At 47.1% G+C, this 14,882-nt stretch overlaps 1 protein-coding gene across 1 annotated transcript in view; it reads right to left on the minus strand.

The window, feature by feature from the left end:
- Window positions 1-4,672: 4,672 nt before the first annotated feature.
- The window catches only part of TNFRSF11A (TNF receptor superfamily member 11a), a 29,180-nt gene continuing 18,970 nt past the window's right edge, over window positions 4,673-14,882 (minus strand). Inside the window, exons 8-10 of the mRNA XM_032992017.2 lie at window positions 14,610-14,662; window positions 12,104-12,947; window positions 4,673-7,893 (exon numbers count right to left, since the gene is read on the minus strand). Of these exons, the coding sequence (XP_032847908.2) occupies window positions 7,514-7,893; window positions 12,104-12,947; window positions 14,610-14,662 (1,277 nt within the window). The 3' untranslated portion in view covers window positions 4,673-7,513. The remainder of the gene's footprint in view (window positions 7,894-12,103; window positions 12,948-14,609; window positions 14,663-14,882) is intronic.

The raw sequence follows: 14,882 nt of genomic DNA on the forward strand, positions 1-14,882 counted from the left end.
TATGTTATTTGTTGCAGCTGTTTATCCTCGTCGGCTAAGGATTTCTAAGCAGCTTCCGGGATTTAGACACATTTTTTGGTTTATGTCCATATTCTTTACATTTCCGTGAAGAATCTCATTTATAGAGCTCTGTTAAGCTCCCTGATAGCGACCTCCTGGGCTTTTGGCACAAAATTTCCACATTTCACTTCAAGATTGATCAACGGGTGAAGCAGATTAAAAAGACGTATTTGGAGAGCGGAGGAATAATGTGCTCTCCGCCTACTGGGGCCTGAAGAGGAACAGGCGGGAGAGAGCGGCGGCAGCAGGGGCTGCGCGCAGCCGTGAGGCGGGCTCGCCCCGCTCTGCCGGGGGGCGCCGCCGCCATTTCCCCCCTCACGTCGCTGGGGAGGGCGGGCGCGGTCACGCGGTGCCTCTCGCGCGGCGCCGCTGCCCCTCAGGCGCGTCCCCGCGCGCCCCCTGCGGCGGCGGCGGCGGCGGCGGCGGCGGCGGCGGGGCGGGGGGGGATATGTGAGCGGTTGGGCCCGGCTGCCTGGGCGGCGCCGCGCCTCGCCCCGCTCCCCGTCGGGGCAGCCACCCCGCCTGCCGAGGCGCTGCTCCGCGGCACGGGAGCGCCGCGCCGGGCCGGCTCCGGAGGAAGGACTTGCCCCCCGCTCCGCCCCCCCCCCCCCCCACCGCCCCCGGGTGGGTACCGGCCGCCGCGCAGTCCCGCCGCGGGGGCGCCCCCTAGCGGGGCGGGAGGCGGGCGGGGCGCTGCGGGGGTGGGAAGGCGGCGGGAGCGGGGGGGGGCGCTGCGTGGTCGTCACGCGGCAGCCGCGCGTGGGACCCTCGCGGCTGCGCAACGGAGGCTGTGTGTTGTGTTGACGTCAGAGCCGATGGGGTTTTCCCGTGGTTTTGGATTTTTTTTTTTTTTTTTTTTTTTTTTTTTGTGGCCAGAGCTAGCGAGCCGTGGCAGGCTGGACCCGGCGCCTCCGGTGTCAGCGGGGGCTCCGGGTTGAGGTCGTTTGCAAATGGCGGGTTCCCGGGCGGACAGAGTGAGGTCGTAAAGCCTGGGGCACGGTGAGCCGATGGCGAGGTGCTGCCTGGCCTGCCTGCGCGCCTCGGGGGTCACCGCTGGCACCTTCGTACGCTGCCAGGCCAGCTGAAGCAACAGGTATCACCACAGCGCTTAAGGAGGGATTGCTTGGTTCGGCCCAACCAAGTACTGGGCACAGGCTGATCCCCCCTGTGTGAACCTGTACGTGGCTGCTAAAGGTGTTACATCCATCTACCCAGTGGCAAAAAGCAATCTGCTTATTTCTGTACAGCGCTGTCAGGTTAAAAGCATTTTGTTTGATCTTGCGCACGGTCAGAAGTCCACAAGCAATCGTACAGGATAGGGCCACATACTCGTTATGACCACTGCTCAGGAGAGCTAGCATCCACAGAGGCATGTTTCATGGGTGCTGGCTGCAGGGAATACATACCACACTGGGACTTCTAAGTTTCCTTTTCGATCACATTGCTCAAACATGAGAATTAGTCACCCACCATACTGAAAACCATGACCTTTGTATTTACACAAAAAAAGGAATGACAAGCTCAGGAGAAGGAAAGAAAACTAGAGAGAACAAAAAATAAAGAACCCCAAACCCAGGAATGTCTTTGCTTTTTGAAACTGTCAGCTGCTGTTATTCAGATGGGAGCTAACAAAGTTGTTGCTGTGATTGGGTTTGTTTAGTGTATCTATCTGCATGAACTCCAAGGGACTCATCTCAGCAGCACTGCAGGCCCTGCAGCAGGCATATTCTGGTCACAATAAAGGAGGGCAAAGCTTTGTGTGTCTGCCCATCCAGTAAAGGAACCATCTGCACATTTATTTTAGAAATACACACCATCTTATCTTTAGAGCAATCCTGCCCTTCGACCATTTCCAGCAAAAAAATTGTGCTGTAAGGGAACAAAATGGTGGCATGGAAGAGTACTTATCTCAAAGTAACTGCTCAGCAGAACATGGAGATCCAAAAGCAAACAAGTCTTCAAAAAAAATGGCTAACAGGACAGAATTCTCGAGTCTGATTTTCCTCATGTTCGGTCTCTTCCTAAAGAAGAACAAAAATACCTAACTGTTTTCTAGTATTTTTCATCAACAAAGCACCAGCTGCAAAATTTACTATAGAGCAGATAAAAGTATATAGTGTGGTAGACCTGAATGGGACCTGACAAAGAACATGACTTTGAAGAGAACAGACTTAACGTGCATCAACATTTAAACATAGCAGGCTGGCCTGACTGACAAAACCTAAACATTGAAGTGGATTTATTTTTATGCGCCTCTCTTTATCGTACTGATATCATCCTTTCAGACAAAGGGGACAAACCTCTTGCAATGATTATTTGTGTAAGTGAAGATGATGAACTGGACAGGCTTCTAACATACCTGCGAAGTGTTGCCCATCCAGCAGACAAGTTGGATCCACGGGGTAAGGATGTAAAGAACAGAGGTTGCAGGAGACATTTATGAGCAGCCTGCTGACACGGTCATTAGAGCCACTTGCATCCATCCCGTTCTCTGATGTATTCAAAGGGTGTTCTCAGTAGGAAATTTGGCCGTGTACCAGCAGGCAGCTACATTTTTAAGTGGACACCCCTGTTAAAGAAACATTTTCTGTGTTACAGCGTGAGCTGTACCATCTGTTGTCTAGCTCATTTATCGCCGGCTAAGCTTGCAGAGAAACATGATGAGGAACTGAAATGATGCAAAAAGCCAATGTCCTTGGGGAAACGGTTTTGTATTTTTTCCCACAGGGAGCAAGAACTTCTGCGTTTTAGAAGTGCCTACAACACTAAATGAGAGAGACATAAATGTTAGAACTGATCAAAACCAAGGAGAAGAAAGAAAGAAAGAAAGTTGATCCACAGAGGCTAAGTAATTGAGATCTGTAACAGCAGGCCTGCATGCTGAAAAACATCTAAATCCTTGTTTAATGCGCTTCAAATAATTGAGACTTCATTTAAATAGCCTGTCATTAAAATCCAGTGAAGATCAATAGGAGCAGCCTATTAGGGCAGCGGTTTCTGTGTTTGAAATGGTTGGTTCTTATGTGCTGCCTTCTGATTTGTCTCTTTCATGGCTGCCTGCTCCTAATTTCACTTCATTTTGTATACACTGATTTTTTGTTTTTGAGAGACACACAGAGGGCTGATTCACTCTTTGTTCTGGAAATTACGATAGCAGCAGGGAGGAGGAAGAGAGGAGAAAGATGTTTCCCAACACTTCTGGGGTCTGAAATGGGACTTGTTCCCATCAGCACCTGGGCTCGCATGCCCCTTGCTTCGGCAGCAACTCTAACTCCCACACTATTACCGGTTTGATTTTTCTGGAGATGCCACAGCAACTCAGGCAAGGTGAATGTGAATCGTTGGCGTTTAGCATGGTGGGGAGCAGGGGGTGGGAATCCTCACATGCTGCCAGGCAGAGGGCTCTGGTGCCCGCCTCTCCAAGCAGGAGTGCTGTAGAGCAGCGCTGTGGGCAGGCTGCCCTCGGATGTGCCTTTCAGGTCAGTATCAAAGTATTTCTGATGGACTGAAAAGGGTAGCAGACATTTGGAAGGAGGTTTGAAAAACTAGCTTATAAGGTTTGGAGTGGTTCAGAACTTCTTGCAAGAAACCTCAGGCAGCTTGGTCAGATACGCTTCAATTTTCCAGTGACTATTATTGTCTATTAATAATGTATATTACATACTCTGGAAATAACTTTTCCACATGAAGAAATTGCAGCCATTTGACTGCATCCAAGATCACATGCTGGCAGAAGTGAATTCTCAAATCATTGTAGATGGTTTTTAAGGGTGGTGGCGGGGGGGGGTACTGCTGCCTAATTTGAGTGGAGGTATATCTCATAAAAATATAGCTCCGTTAAATACCTGATTAGCGCAAAGACATTCTTCAGCAAGGTTCTGTTTTATAATAGACACAGGGGTGTAATTGCTCAGATACCAACAATATGATGAAAGGAAGGGAACCTGAATGGACAAGTAGAAATTACAACATCTTTGTGATGCTACTCCCAGGTATGCTGTAAGCCTTGCAGAGTGATTTCCAATCTCTGTGTGAACATGTAGCAAAGTACACGGCTTAACAGCCGTTATTGTTTATATTAATCTTTAATGCCATATTGGTTTCTGTGGGCATAAGAAGGGCTGCTCCAGGGCCCCTGAGCAAAAAATTGCTCCTTGTTTTCCCATCGTTATATGCAGAATTACTGCTGCCTTTCCATGCCTGAAGTGGCCGAGTTTCAAGAGCACCTAGTATATTCGTCATGGATAATTCATGTTATGACTCCTCAAACTGAAAGACTAGTAAAAATGCATGCTGTGCAGGAAGAGACTTCAAGAATGAATTGGAATCAGTGCCCAGTCCTCAGCAGTAAAGCATTACCACACCATATCTACGAGAGCTCCTGTTCAGTTCCACGTGTGCGTGGATGCGCTGGTGCATTATTGCAGCACATACCGGGGAAGGAAAGCACTTTTTGTTAAAACAATTCTACATACAAAAAATGTTACAAAAGCCTAACCAGGAATGCTTTTATATTCACATTTGATTATTTTTTTCGGTCAAAATAAGCATAGGCATATAATAATGTATTTGATTTTCTCCATTAATTCAAAGAAAATCTTCACTTCTGAAGTAGATTTTTAAGATTTTTATTATCATTAATTATGTGTATAACAATAGCAGCCAGAAGCCTCCAAATTAGTGCCCAATGCATAGGGCCCCATTGTACAAACTGATGTTAAAAAAACAGCTCCAGCTTCAAACTGACGACAAATGAAATCGTGAGGATAAAGAAGTCCCTTTGGGGTCCATGTCTAAGCAGCCAGGCAGAGACCCAGGGAACACACAGCATGCTAATGAGTGTGATATAGTTTCTTCACTTTTGGGTAGACTCTGGAGGAGGCAAAAAGAATCAGATCTGTTGGAGCACTGTTTCCCATGAGGGCGTGGCCACAGCAATGAGATCACTATGACTCATTTCTTCATGCTTGCTGAGGATCCTAGTTTCAATCCTTGCTCAGTAGGATCCTGAAATTCAGCAAGTGAAAAAACGTGTCCTCACTGAGGACACGTAGTAAACTTCCCATTGTCTTCTCTGAAATTGGGATTTTGAGCCTGCTCTGTGGTGACGGGTACAAACCATGGGAAGAAAGAAGCTGCAGAAGGAGGAGGAGGAGACAGACCTGCAGACAAGTAGTTTACCCAGACCGAGCACAACAATTCAGTCCATCATGCCCTGCAAGCGAGGCCAACTGAATGCTTTCCAGTGGGGCTGATGTCCTGGATGAGTGCTTTCCAGGAAAATATGACTGAAAAAATGGAGTGGGAAAATATCTGCACTACCTTGCATGAAGGTGATGGTGGCTCTGCTTCCTTGTCCCTATTGCACCAATGCCTAGGGAATACAGAATTAGTCCAGAAGAAGCTAGAAAGAGGTTATAAAGGATCCAGCAGGAAAGACAAAAGAATACCACAGATAAGAGAGCCCCAGTTACGCACCTTCAGAGAGGCAGAGGTAGCTTGGGCCATCACTGAACAGGACAACCTACCTGCCTGGCCGAGTCTAGTTCTCCAAAGGCCATGCAGAGGTGAAAGGGAGACTGGTTGTTCATGCGCCCTTTTTGCCAGCCACACAAGAGTGAGTCTTGCACATCTGTACTGAACTTTACATCCCAGATATATAAATAATGAAGAATTATTCTCCTGGGAGGTGAAGGCCACTAAGCCCATCCTTTTGGTCTATGGATGAGAACCTCATCATGACACAGGGGTCACCTTGTCAGCTTTATAGGTGCTCTTCACCCACTGAGCAGTACTACTGGAAACAGAACAGCTATGCAGTGAACCCCTCAGCTTTAAAACCTTGCTGGGAAGGTGCCCTCCCTACCAGAGGTCATTTCTGTTAAGGCAGATGAGATCCCACTAGATAAGAGATCTCTTTGCTGTCTGGTAGGAAACACGGTGCTGACTCTCCTGAGGACTCAGACTGAAGATAGGCTCCTGCAGCGCTCACCTGTGCAGGACAATGTCAGAAAATTACCCCTTGTCAGGCAATCATTAAAAACATTATCTTTTCCTCTTGGGATTTCCTCGAGACTCTGTTCCCTTCACCTTTCTCTCCACAGTGACTGCTGGAGGAGGCTGGAGGACACAGGACCTGAACCGAAGCCAACTGAGTAGCTGAAACTCCCTTCTAACTAAAGCTACCATTACCGTTTAAATCCAACCCCTTGGTCCCGTTGCTTATCAGCTCTCAGTGTGACAGCAGCTACACTCTGATTTCAGCTCAGACAGGGTGAGGTCTGGAAATAGCTTCATGCTGCCTAAGTAAAGCTCTGCTTACTAATGAAAATATCAGAGGGAATGACAAAATTGTTTGGGCAGGTGAAGGAAAGTATGTTTGACCCTGACTAAATTCTCCATCTTTGGGTAATCCCTCCCTTTCCTGACACTCAGGAAATGTCCACAGATGGTTATTGTAGACCCTTCCTCCACCTGCTAGCAGCTCTGTGTCTTAAAACTTCAGTGACATTATTCATGCAGCAGTGTGCTGGGCACACATCACTCTCATCTTCAGGAGTTTGAATTCCTCTGGCGAGGTGCAATAAGACAGATATGAATCAGGGTCCAAAACTATAAACGTTATTTGCTCAGGATTAGTCGGATATGCTTGTAAGGCATACCAGCGCTACTTTGCCTGTTGTTGTGCACTTGGGGCAGCGTTATACCTATTCATACCCACAAGTTAATGAGACCAGGATCTTGGCTCTGGTGCTGGTTTGAGACTGGAGCCTCTGCTCCCTTGGGGAAAGATGGGAAGGGCTGATGCCACCTGCCCGATCCCCATGGGAAGGTGAAGGTCAGCAGCGGCGGCAGGCTCAGCAGCAGCTGTGGCCGCCACTTCCACCACCAGAGGCATCGAGGAGGCCCAAACGCCAGCAAAATGGGTGCAGCTTAGCTGACAAAAGAAAACCCCAAGGTGGAGCTCAGGGGCCCCTTTCAGCGCGGTCCCCCGCCATGTCATCCCCTCTCCGGGGGTGCCTCACGCACCCAGCCAGCGGCGCTGCTCCCCACCTCGCAAAGTCCCCAGCCCGAAGGATCTCCTCGACTCTCCTTCACTGCTTGCCGGGGAGAGGTGCCAGGGAGCTGGGGGCAGGCAGGGAGCCCGCTGCCCTGTGAGGGAGAGGAGGGAGCCCTGTCGCTGCTTCTGCAATGGAGGCCGCACGCCTGGCTTCACGCGCGCCCCTCTCCCCACCGGTAACCTCCTCAGCCAGAGCACCACCACCACCACCACCACCACCACCGGCACGTGTGCCATAAGGGTCCTTTCCAGCTGTAAAATTCCCCAGGAGGCACCGGGGGCAGCAACCGTCTCTGAATCTGTGGCGACACCCCGGATTTCGGCAGCCCCGCGGCAGCCCCGCGCCCCTTGGCCCGCCAGCACTCCGGCCCGCAGCAAGGACACCAGCTCGCCTCAGTTCAACACCTTCTCCGAGAAGTGTCCCAGCTTCCCCTCCTCCTGCACGGGCTGCAAGGCCTGGCCGCGGCAGGACGGGCCCCGCTCCTGGGCCAGGGGCCCGGGGGGCCGCCGCAGCCCCCCGCTCCCCGCCGCCGGGCAGGCGCCCTGCAGCTCGGCACACTTCTCCTTGTAGTGCTGGGCATTGCCGGCAAAAGTCTCACAGCGGCTGAGGTTTTCCTCCTGCACGGGGCTGCCCACGTTCTCCTCGCTCGGCCCCGAGGCCGTGGGCCCCTCCTGGGAGTTTTGACTAAGGTAGACAACAATGATGTCGCCCTTGAAATTCATTACTTGTCCACTTGAGATAAAGGTGGAGTTACTGTTTCCAGTCACATTTCCTGGGGAAGGAGGAGGGAAGAAAAGAAGACACAGGTGATTAATACTTTCCCCTCACGAGACGGATGCTTAGCGCAGTGAACTTAATCTGCTGTGGTGGCTTTACTCTTGTTCCATTATTTTTTCCCCGTGACATGAGGATGATATTATAATCAATGCCTTCCACTGGACCTTTTCACTATTTCCATTTTTGCCTCAGGACGAAGCCTGTCATCCACAGGGAGCCTGTCTGGAAGGCGTGGAAACATTTTTCTCTCTTGGTTGCGCACTGGGAAGGAAGAGAGAGCACGACAATCCCGTGCTCCCCATGCTACCCAATGCACAGGCTGCGTCCAAACTGCTTCTGCCTGCAGTTTGTGGGAAAACAGCCATTATTTCTAATTATGACTTTTTTTTTTTTTTTAGATTCCCAGGCATCACATCGGGGTTTTTTTTTTCCCCTTTGGTAAACAATCAGTTCTACTGCGTGGACTAGGTAGTGGGCTTAGTGAATAAATACTGAAAGATTTAATGTCAGACCATACAGTCATATGGTGTCCAAATGACACCGAAGCCCATACAATTATCTTACATTGTCCTGATCCTCCATGTAGGTACACTCCGGTACTCACCTAGTGCCCCATGGATTTACCTCGATATACACTGACCCCAGTAAAGAGACAGAGTCCATACTACAACAACCTAATGGAGTTATAGTTTCAGTCGATCTGCCTGCGGTTAGAGCTTTTCCAGTATAAATTCAATATTTCTGCTCTTCAAGGACTGGGTTGCTGAGTCATTGACAGCAGGGCCAGGCTCTGGGAATTAATAAACTTCCCTCAGAGCAGAAAGAAAATAACTGAGAGCAAACTTTCAAGAACAAACTAACAAACTTGCTAAAGTTTGAAAACTAAACAAACTGAACCAACCAAGTAAAAAAAAAAGCAAAACTTCCTAGCAACCAAGTTAAAAAAAAAAAAATCTTCCTAGCCTGTGAACACTTCTCCTATGAAATGTTTTTGCTGCTGTCCTTCACTTAATCATTATTTGTGGACTGATCTGACCCTTTTAGACATTTTGTGCTTTTCCTCATTACGTTCCTCAACACATGAGACATTCCCATTTTCACTGCAGTTAGGCTTGGCCCAGCCCAGAGAAATGCTGTTTTTCTAGTGGCCATGGGTGACGTTTTCACATCAGGAATGGACTCTAAGCATCCAGCTCTGCTGAGTTAGGACCTTTGCTTGCTTATAACTGAGTCTGGGTAGCACTCGAGAATCTCCCTAATGCCCCCCTCAAACAATCCTTTTTATTTTAGCTAAACCACTGCATTTCAAGCTCTTTGCTTTCTTTCCAAGTGTTGTTGACTAACAAGGTGTCAGTGAGAGCTTTTTCTGTGGCAGTTTTTTCCCTGCCAGTTGCTTCCTCTGAGTTTGATTTTGTTCAGCTGTTTGCCATCAACAAAACTGTTTGGCATAATAGGAGTACAAAAATAACTGTTTGCTTTTATGCAGATTGCCTGTCACTCACAAAAGGTACTGTGGAAAAGTTTACCAGTGCTCAGTACGAGATCAAGAATTTAGAAATATATGTGACAGTGTGGAGGGGAACAAAAATTTAAAAAGGCAGATGAACACATTTATAATATTTAGTTGAATGTGGCTGGCAAATCTTTACTGCTTAGACACTGGACTGCACTAAGCAATATGCTTCCAACCTGGAAGGTATAAGGGACACTTTCAGAGGATAAGTGAAGGTATGTTCTCTGCAGTGTTTCAGCCTTTTGATCTCTTCAGACTACCTGATGGTATTAGTTACAACAACAGATTAATTTTTGTGGTAATTATTCACTAAGAACTGGAACAACGCACACAATTAATTTTCTCTGAGCCATCTAAGGCCTCTAGGTGGTAAGAACTGTTTGTCGCTGCCAAACCGTGCTGGTTTGGGATCTGGAAGTGAAGGGCTCTGCAAAACCATTCCTAATCGCGAATCACGTAAGTCTTCCTGCACTAATGCTTCATGCTATAGCCCTGCACATGACTTGAGGTGGCCATGAACCGACGCTTCATGTTCTGACTGCCTCCAGGCTTGGGCAGTTTGAAAGAGTGCTTGAAGGGTTACCACCATCTCTGGTGGTGACACCTGTAAGTGGCACTCATCCAGAGGTTTACTTTGATCCTCTAGAGTTGTTTCACAGGAGGGACAGAGTGTGCAATTTCTGTTATCATTCTGAGTGTTATGGAACTAAAACCAAAACTTCATGGAATTACCCATGGCTTTTTTCTTCCCATTTTTTCATCTACCCTGTTTCGTACCATTCTGTCTTAGCATGACTGTGTGTAAAGCCTGGTGGCTTCAGCTGCTCTGAGAAGCTGTACAGAAAGTTATTTTGCATGCACATTTATTCCACCTGGGTGTTTCGCAAGGCCCAGAAAAATGACCGAGGCTATTGCAGCTCCACGTGCAGCCCCAGCGTGGCCGGGGTGCTTCAGTGTGGAACCTATGGCTAAACCCTGTCCCACTCATCGTGCAACCAGATGCTGCCATTGGTGCATGGCCATTCTGTGGGCAGAAAAAAACCTCTGCCAGCAAGCCACATTACCTACAGATTAACTAACCCACACTCTTACACTGCCCACAGCTCTGTCAGTACCTTCTGGCAGTCGTGCTTAAAAAATGGCAAATTAGGAACACAGTTTCTATGCTCAGGTTTCACCAGATGGCACTACAGTATGTACACACCCGAAGGCACAGACAGAATTAAAATCCTGTATAAAGAATTATGCTGCAGATCTAAGATGGCACTTTCTAGCACATCACTTACATCCAAGCTCTCCTGTTAGCCCTACTGTTCCTTAATATTTTCTCTTCCTCTTCGTGTCAGATTTAGAAAGAAAAGCAGTACTCCTGCAGTGCCAAATATGACTTGACTTTCAGTTGTACTTTAGAGTCACCTTCCAACAAAAAACAAAAAAAGATAAACTGTGTTCTCTTTACTACTGCTGAATTTTGTACAGACCAGACAGTGAAACTATGTCAGGATTTCAGGAAACGGAAGCAGCAGAAAAACTGTCTGCTCCTAGAAAGATGAATGCTACACACTTTTGGATTCCCACATTGTGCGCATATTGAGAGAGGGAGGGCCTTCAGAAGTGTAGCTTTTGAGCTTTGGCAGACTGACAAGAATGTCTCTGTAAGAAACTTTAAGGCACGACATGGTTTTAAAGGAGGGCAACTGCTTATGACTGCTGTGTATATTACAGTAATACTTAGATGTCGCAGTCAAAACTAAGGTGTCATTATGCTTGGCAGTGCATTGACATAAATAAAAGTAGAGTATCGGACTTTAAGAGATTATAATCCACAGTGACTAATAACACATGACAGGCAGATTGCAGACTTTTATGCTGAAAAAAAGTCTGAGGGCAGAAGGTTGCATCCAGAAAAGGCTCATAACTTCCCTTCTGCTAGTTTTGCCTCAGTGATCTTTTTTTCCCTTCTTTCATTTGACAATGTTGATGTATTTACTCAAATAGTATATTGGTGGTCAATTAGTAAATTGGCAACACTGTTTCAGAGTTGTTTAGAGGACAGAGCACTTGTGTCTGGAGAAACTATGTCTGTATGAAATTATTTTTAGGTGAATGCTTATATCCTAGCAAATTAAAACAAAGAGAAAAAGCTAAAAGCAGAAAATTGAACATAATCTCTCAGACCCAGTTGTGGGCATCAGGTTACAGCTCCAGGTGGAGTTTCACTGCCCGCCATGTAAATGGAACTGGACTTAAACCTAATGGCAAATACATGCGTGCAGACTGTTGAATGAAAATTTGTCTGTCTGAGCATTATGCATCCTTTCTTGACTCGCCCTCTAGGTCCCTATACTTTCCTCCTTCTAAGTTTTCTCCAATACACACACCTGCTGTCACCAAAATACTTCACTAACAGAATTGCTCAGCCTCTGCAGTGACTGATGGGTTCTGCATTGCTGGTTAGATCAGGGCAGGACAGTGATCCCTCGCAGCGATCATACTATTTGCAGAATTCACTATAAACCAAATGGCCTTACTATTTCAGTTTTGTTTTTCACATTAGCTTCAGGGCAATTAAGTGAAAAGGCATCAATTTGATCTTCTGGCCTTGTCCTAAATCACAGCCTCTGAATAATACTGAGCTAGGACAGAGAATAATCCTATGCAACTGTGTTTGAGTCAAGCCTAATGGGCTTACCAGATGCTGGAGGGAGATCTGAAGTGCTGCTGTTGTTTGTCCCTGAAGTGCTTCTGTTTGTGTTCTGGTAGTTCATGTTGGTACTATCTGAAGATGCATCTTCCATACCATGGTCACTTGTTAGAGTGCTCTGACCAGCAGAGAGGAAATTCAAGCCACAGGTGCACGGTGCATAGGATCCAGTTTCTGGGGAGGTGGAGGCACTGTCAGCCGCAGCACAAGGTTTGCTCCACTTTCTGGGAGATTCCCTGTACAGAATTCCACACCTCACACAGATCTTCTCTGAGTCATAGTTTGTTGTAAAACCATCTGTGTCTTTGTTGTCTGTTTCCTTCAGGCAACTGTGGGCATGTTGGCAAGATTTCTGAAGAAGTTTGTCCGTGGCAATGTGTGCCCCATCTATGTCAGAGAAAGGGCGAGTGCCTTGAGAGGCTGATATGTCCTCTGTGCTCCCAATCCCTGAAAAGTACTGATTTAAGCTGTCATTCTCCCCTGCCTCCATTGGTTCTGAAAATGATGAGATGGTTTTACTGGCAGTCCGACTCAGTAAAGATAAATAATCAACGGTATTGAGGTCCTTATCCGTGTATTCATCTTCCGTGGGAACTGGTGGGAAATGGTCATCATCAGTCTCAGTTACCACAGAGAAATTTTGGAGGCTCCCTCCCGCCTTGCACGGCGCCGTGGTGGGGCTCCCATTCCTGCAGGGAGCTTGGCCGCTGGTGCAGCATGAGTTTCCAGGGGCAGGAGGGCCAGTGGGGCCCAGGAGACACATTCCTTCAGAGGTCTGGAGGACAGCAGCATTCGTGTTGTTCATGGTAACAAATGCATCTCTGGGGGGCTCCTGAAAGAAATTCAGAATAAAGAAGTGTTTAATAAAGAGATCGGCAGAAGGTTATTTTCTAGACAAAAAAGGAACGGGCAGATCTCAGTTCTTCCTCGGCGTGGAGCTGCTGAGGTTGAGCAGCACCACTGTATTTGAGTCTTGAAGTGTAATTCTGTTCTGCTGTGAAACTGTGACCGGTGATGCTGGGCTCAGCAGTTGTTCCGAAAAAAATCTGGTGACTTGGGGAGAAATAATGTTTAATTTAAGGATTAAAAAATCCCAAAACAACAATCCAGCAGAGTTGCTGGGTTCTGCTGTTCCTTATGGACCATCAGTAAGACCTACCTAACTACTTATAAGGGTTTGGGAACCCCCACTGTCTCTGAAAGGCTGTTGACCTGGGAAGGCCTTACTGGGAGCAGAATCCTCATTATCAGTAATGATTGTAGAAAGAAACTGTGTTGATTCAGAAGGCCCAAGACAAGATAAAAAAATCCCAAGAAACCACATGGGCAAGGTTGCTTTAACTTGGAAAATGTTAGGACAACAAATGCAAAGGCCCATGACATTGTGTTGCTAGTACCTGTGAAAGTAAAGCTGTATTTTTGGTTGCAGTTCCAAAAAAAAAAAAAAAGGGTTGGGAAATACTTCCAGGGATCCCTTCAGTTCATGCAAGTTGCGCTGTGAAGATGGGTATTTGGGAACCTCTACCTCTCATTTCTAGTGTTTGTTCAGATCTTCCAGGATAGAAGAGAGAGTGTAAACGCTGCCAGCCACTAATTGCTGTTGATTCACTCCTCTGTCCCAGAGGATCTCAGCAGCTGCCAACGCAGGAGGTTGCATGAACTCTTACACGACAAAAGAGGAACTGCCTGCTCACAGAGGTGGGTTTGCTTGGTACGGGGTTTTTTGTAGCAATGGCATTTGAGTCTTTCAATAGCTAAGCTAGACAGAGCTCCTAGATAGTGTGGTGGGGAAAGCAAGCACCTGGGGCACCTCAGTCCACATCTGTGGTGTGAAGCAGGCAGTGCACACGAACTTGAACCTGTACCCCTACCTGAGCGTTTCAAGCATGGGATCTGGTGTTCTTCCAGAGAAAAACCTCTTGTAAGGTCTTTTTTTTTTTTTTTTTTCACATCTGAATGGACAAGAAGGATTTCTTCGAGCACTAGAATTAAGATGTCTCACAGCCAGTTTCTTTAGCTGATGGCACTGGGCTCAATGCCTTGCATGTCTGGCATTCTTGGCATTGCCCCAAATCCAGGTTTCTCCCCTGCAAGCACTCTGGTATGTAAAAAGGTGCAAAGTCAACTGAAGCTTTTCCTGTTCTTAGGATTTAGAAAGCCTCTCTCCTAGGCAGAGTCTCAGGTGCTCAGTAACCAATGGGCTCATGTTTAACTTCCTTCTCATAAATACTTAATCATCCCAGAGACTTTTACCACTGTTAAAACTGGCTGAAACCAGAGAGCAGGTTCAGAAGCTATTTGAGAATGGTGATTTCATACGCCTCATATTTACAGAAAACCAGACTGAAAAAGCCAAAGCTGCGAGCATTTTTTGAGGAACTCCAAACTTGTTTTCTAGCCAAACATTAACGTGGAGTCTGCTTCAGGAGGAGTGTCAGGAATGCCATGAGTAAAGCGTAAAACAAAGAGAAAATGCTAGTGTCCTTGACTTTACCTTTGTTCCTTTTATTTGGCTGCACACTTCGTTAGCCCAGTTCTGTAGGTCTGCTGTAGGGAAAACAAAAAGAGTAGCTGTAACATATGGCAGGCACTGAAGTTAGCCACAGACCTAAACACCCACAGTCATTCACAATCCGCAATATCATATTAAATAAAAACCAGCGAGACTGTTTTTACTGACTGTTGAAGTGTCCCAGTGTCGGTCTAGCTGAGGATTCATTGTAACTGGAACAGGAATGTATTTCTGTGGAACAAATGTTTCCAAGCT

This window comes from Tyto alba, unplaced genomic scaffold (genome assembly GCF_018691265.1).
Source record: "Tyto alba isolate M040663 unplaced genomic scaffold, T.alba_DEE_v4.0 Super-Scaffold_48, whole genome shotgun sequence".
NCBI lineage: Eukaryota > Metazoa > Chordata > Aves > Strigiformes > Tytonidae > Tyto > Tyto alba.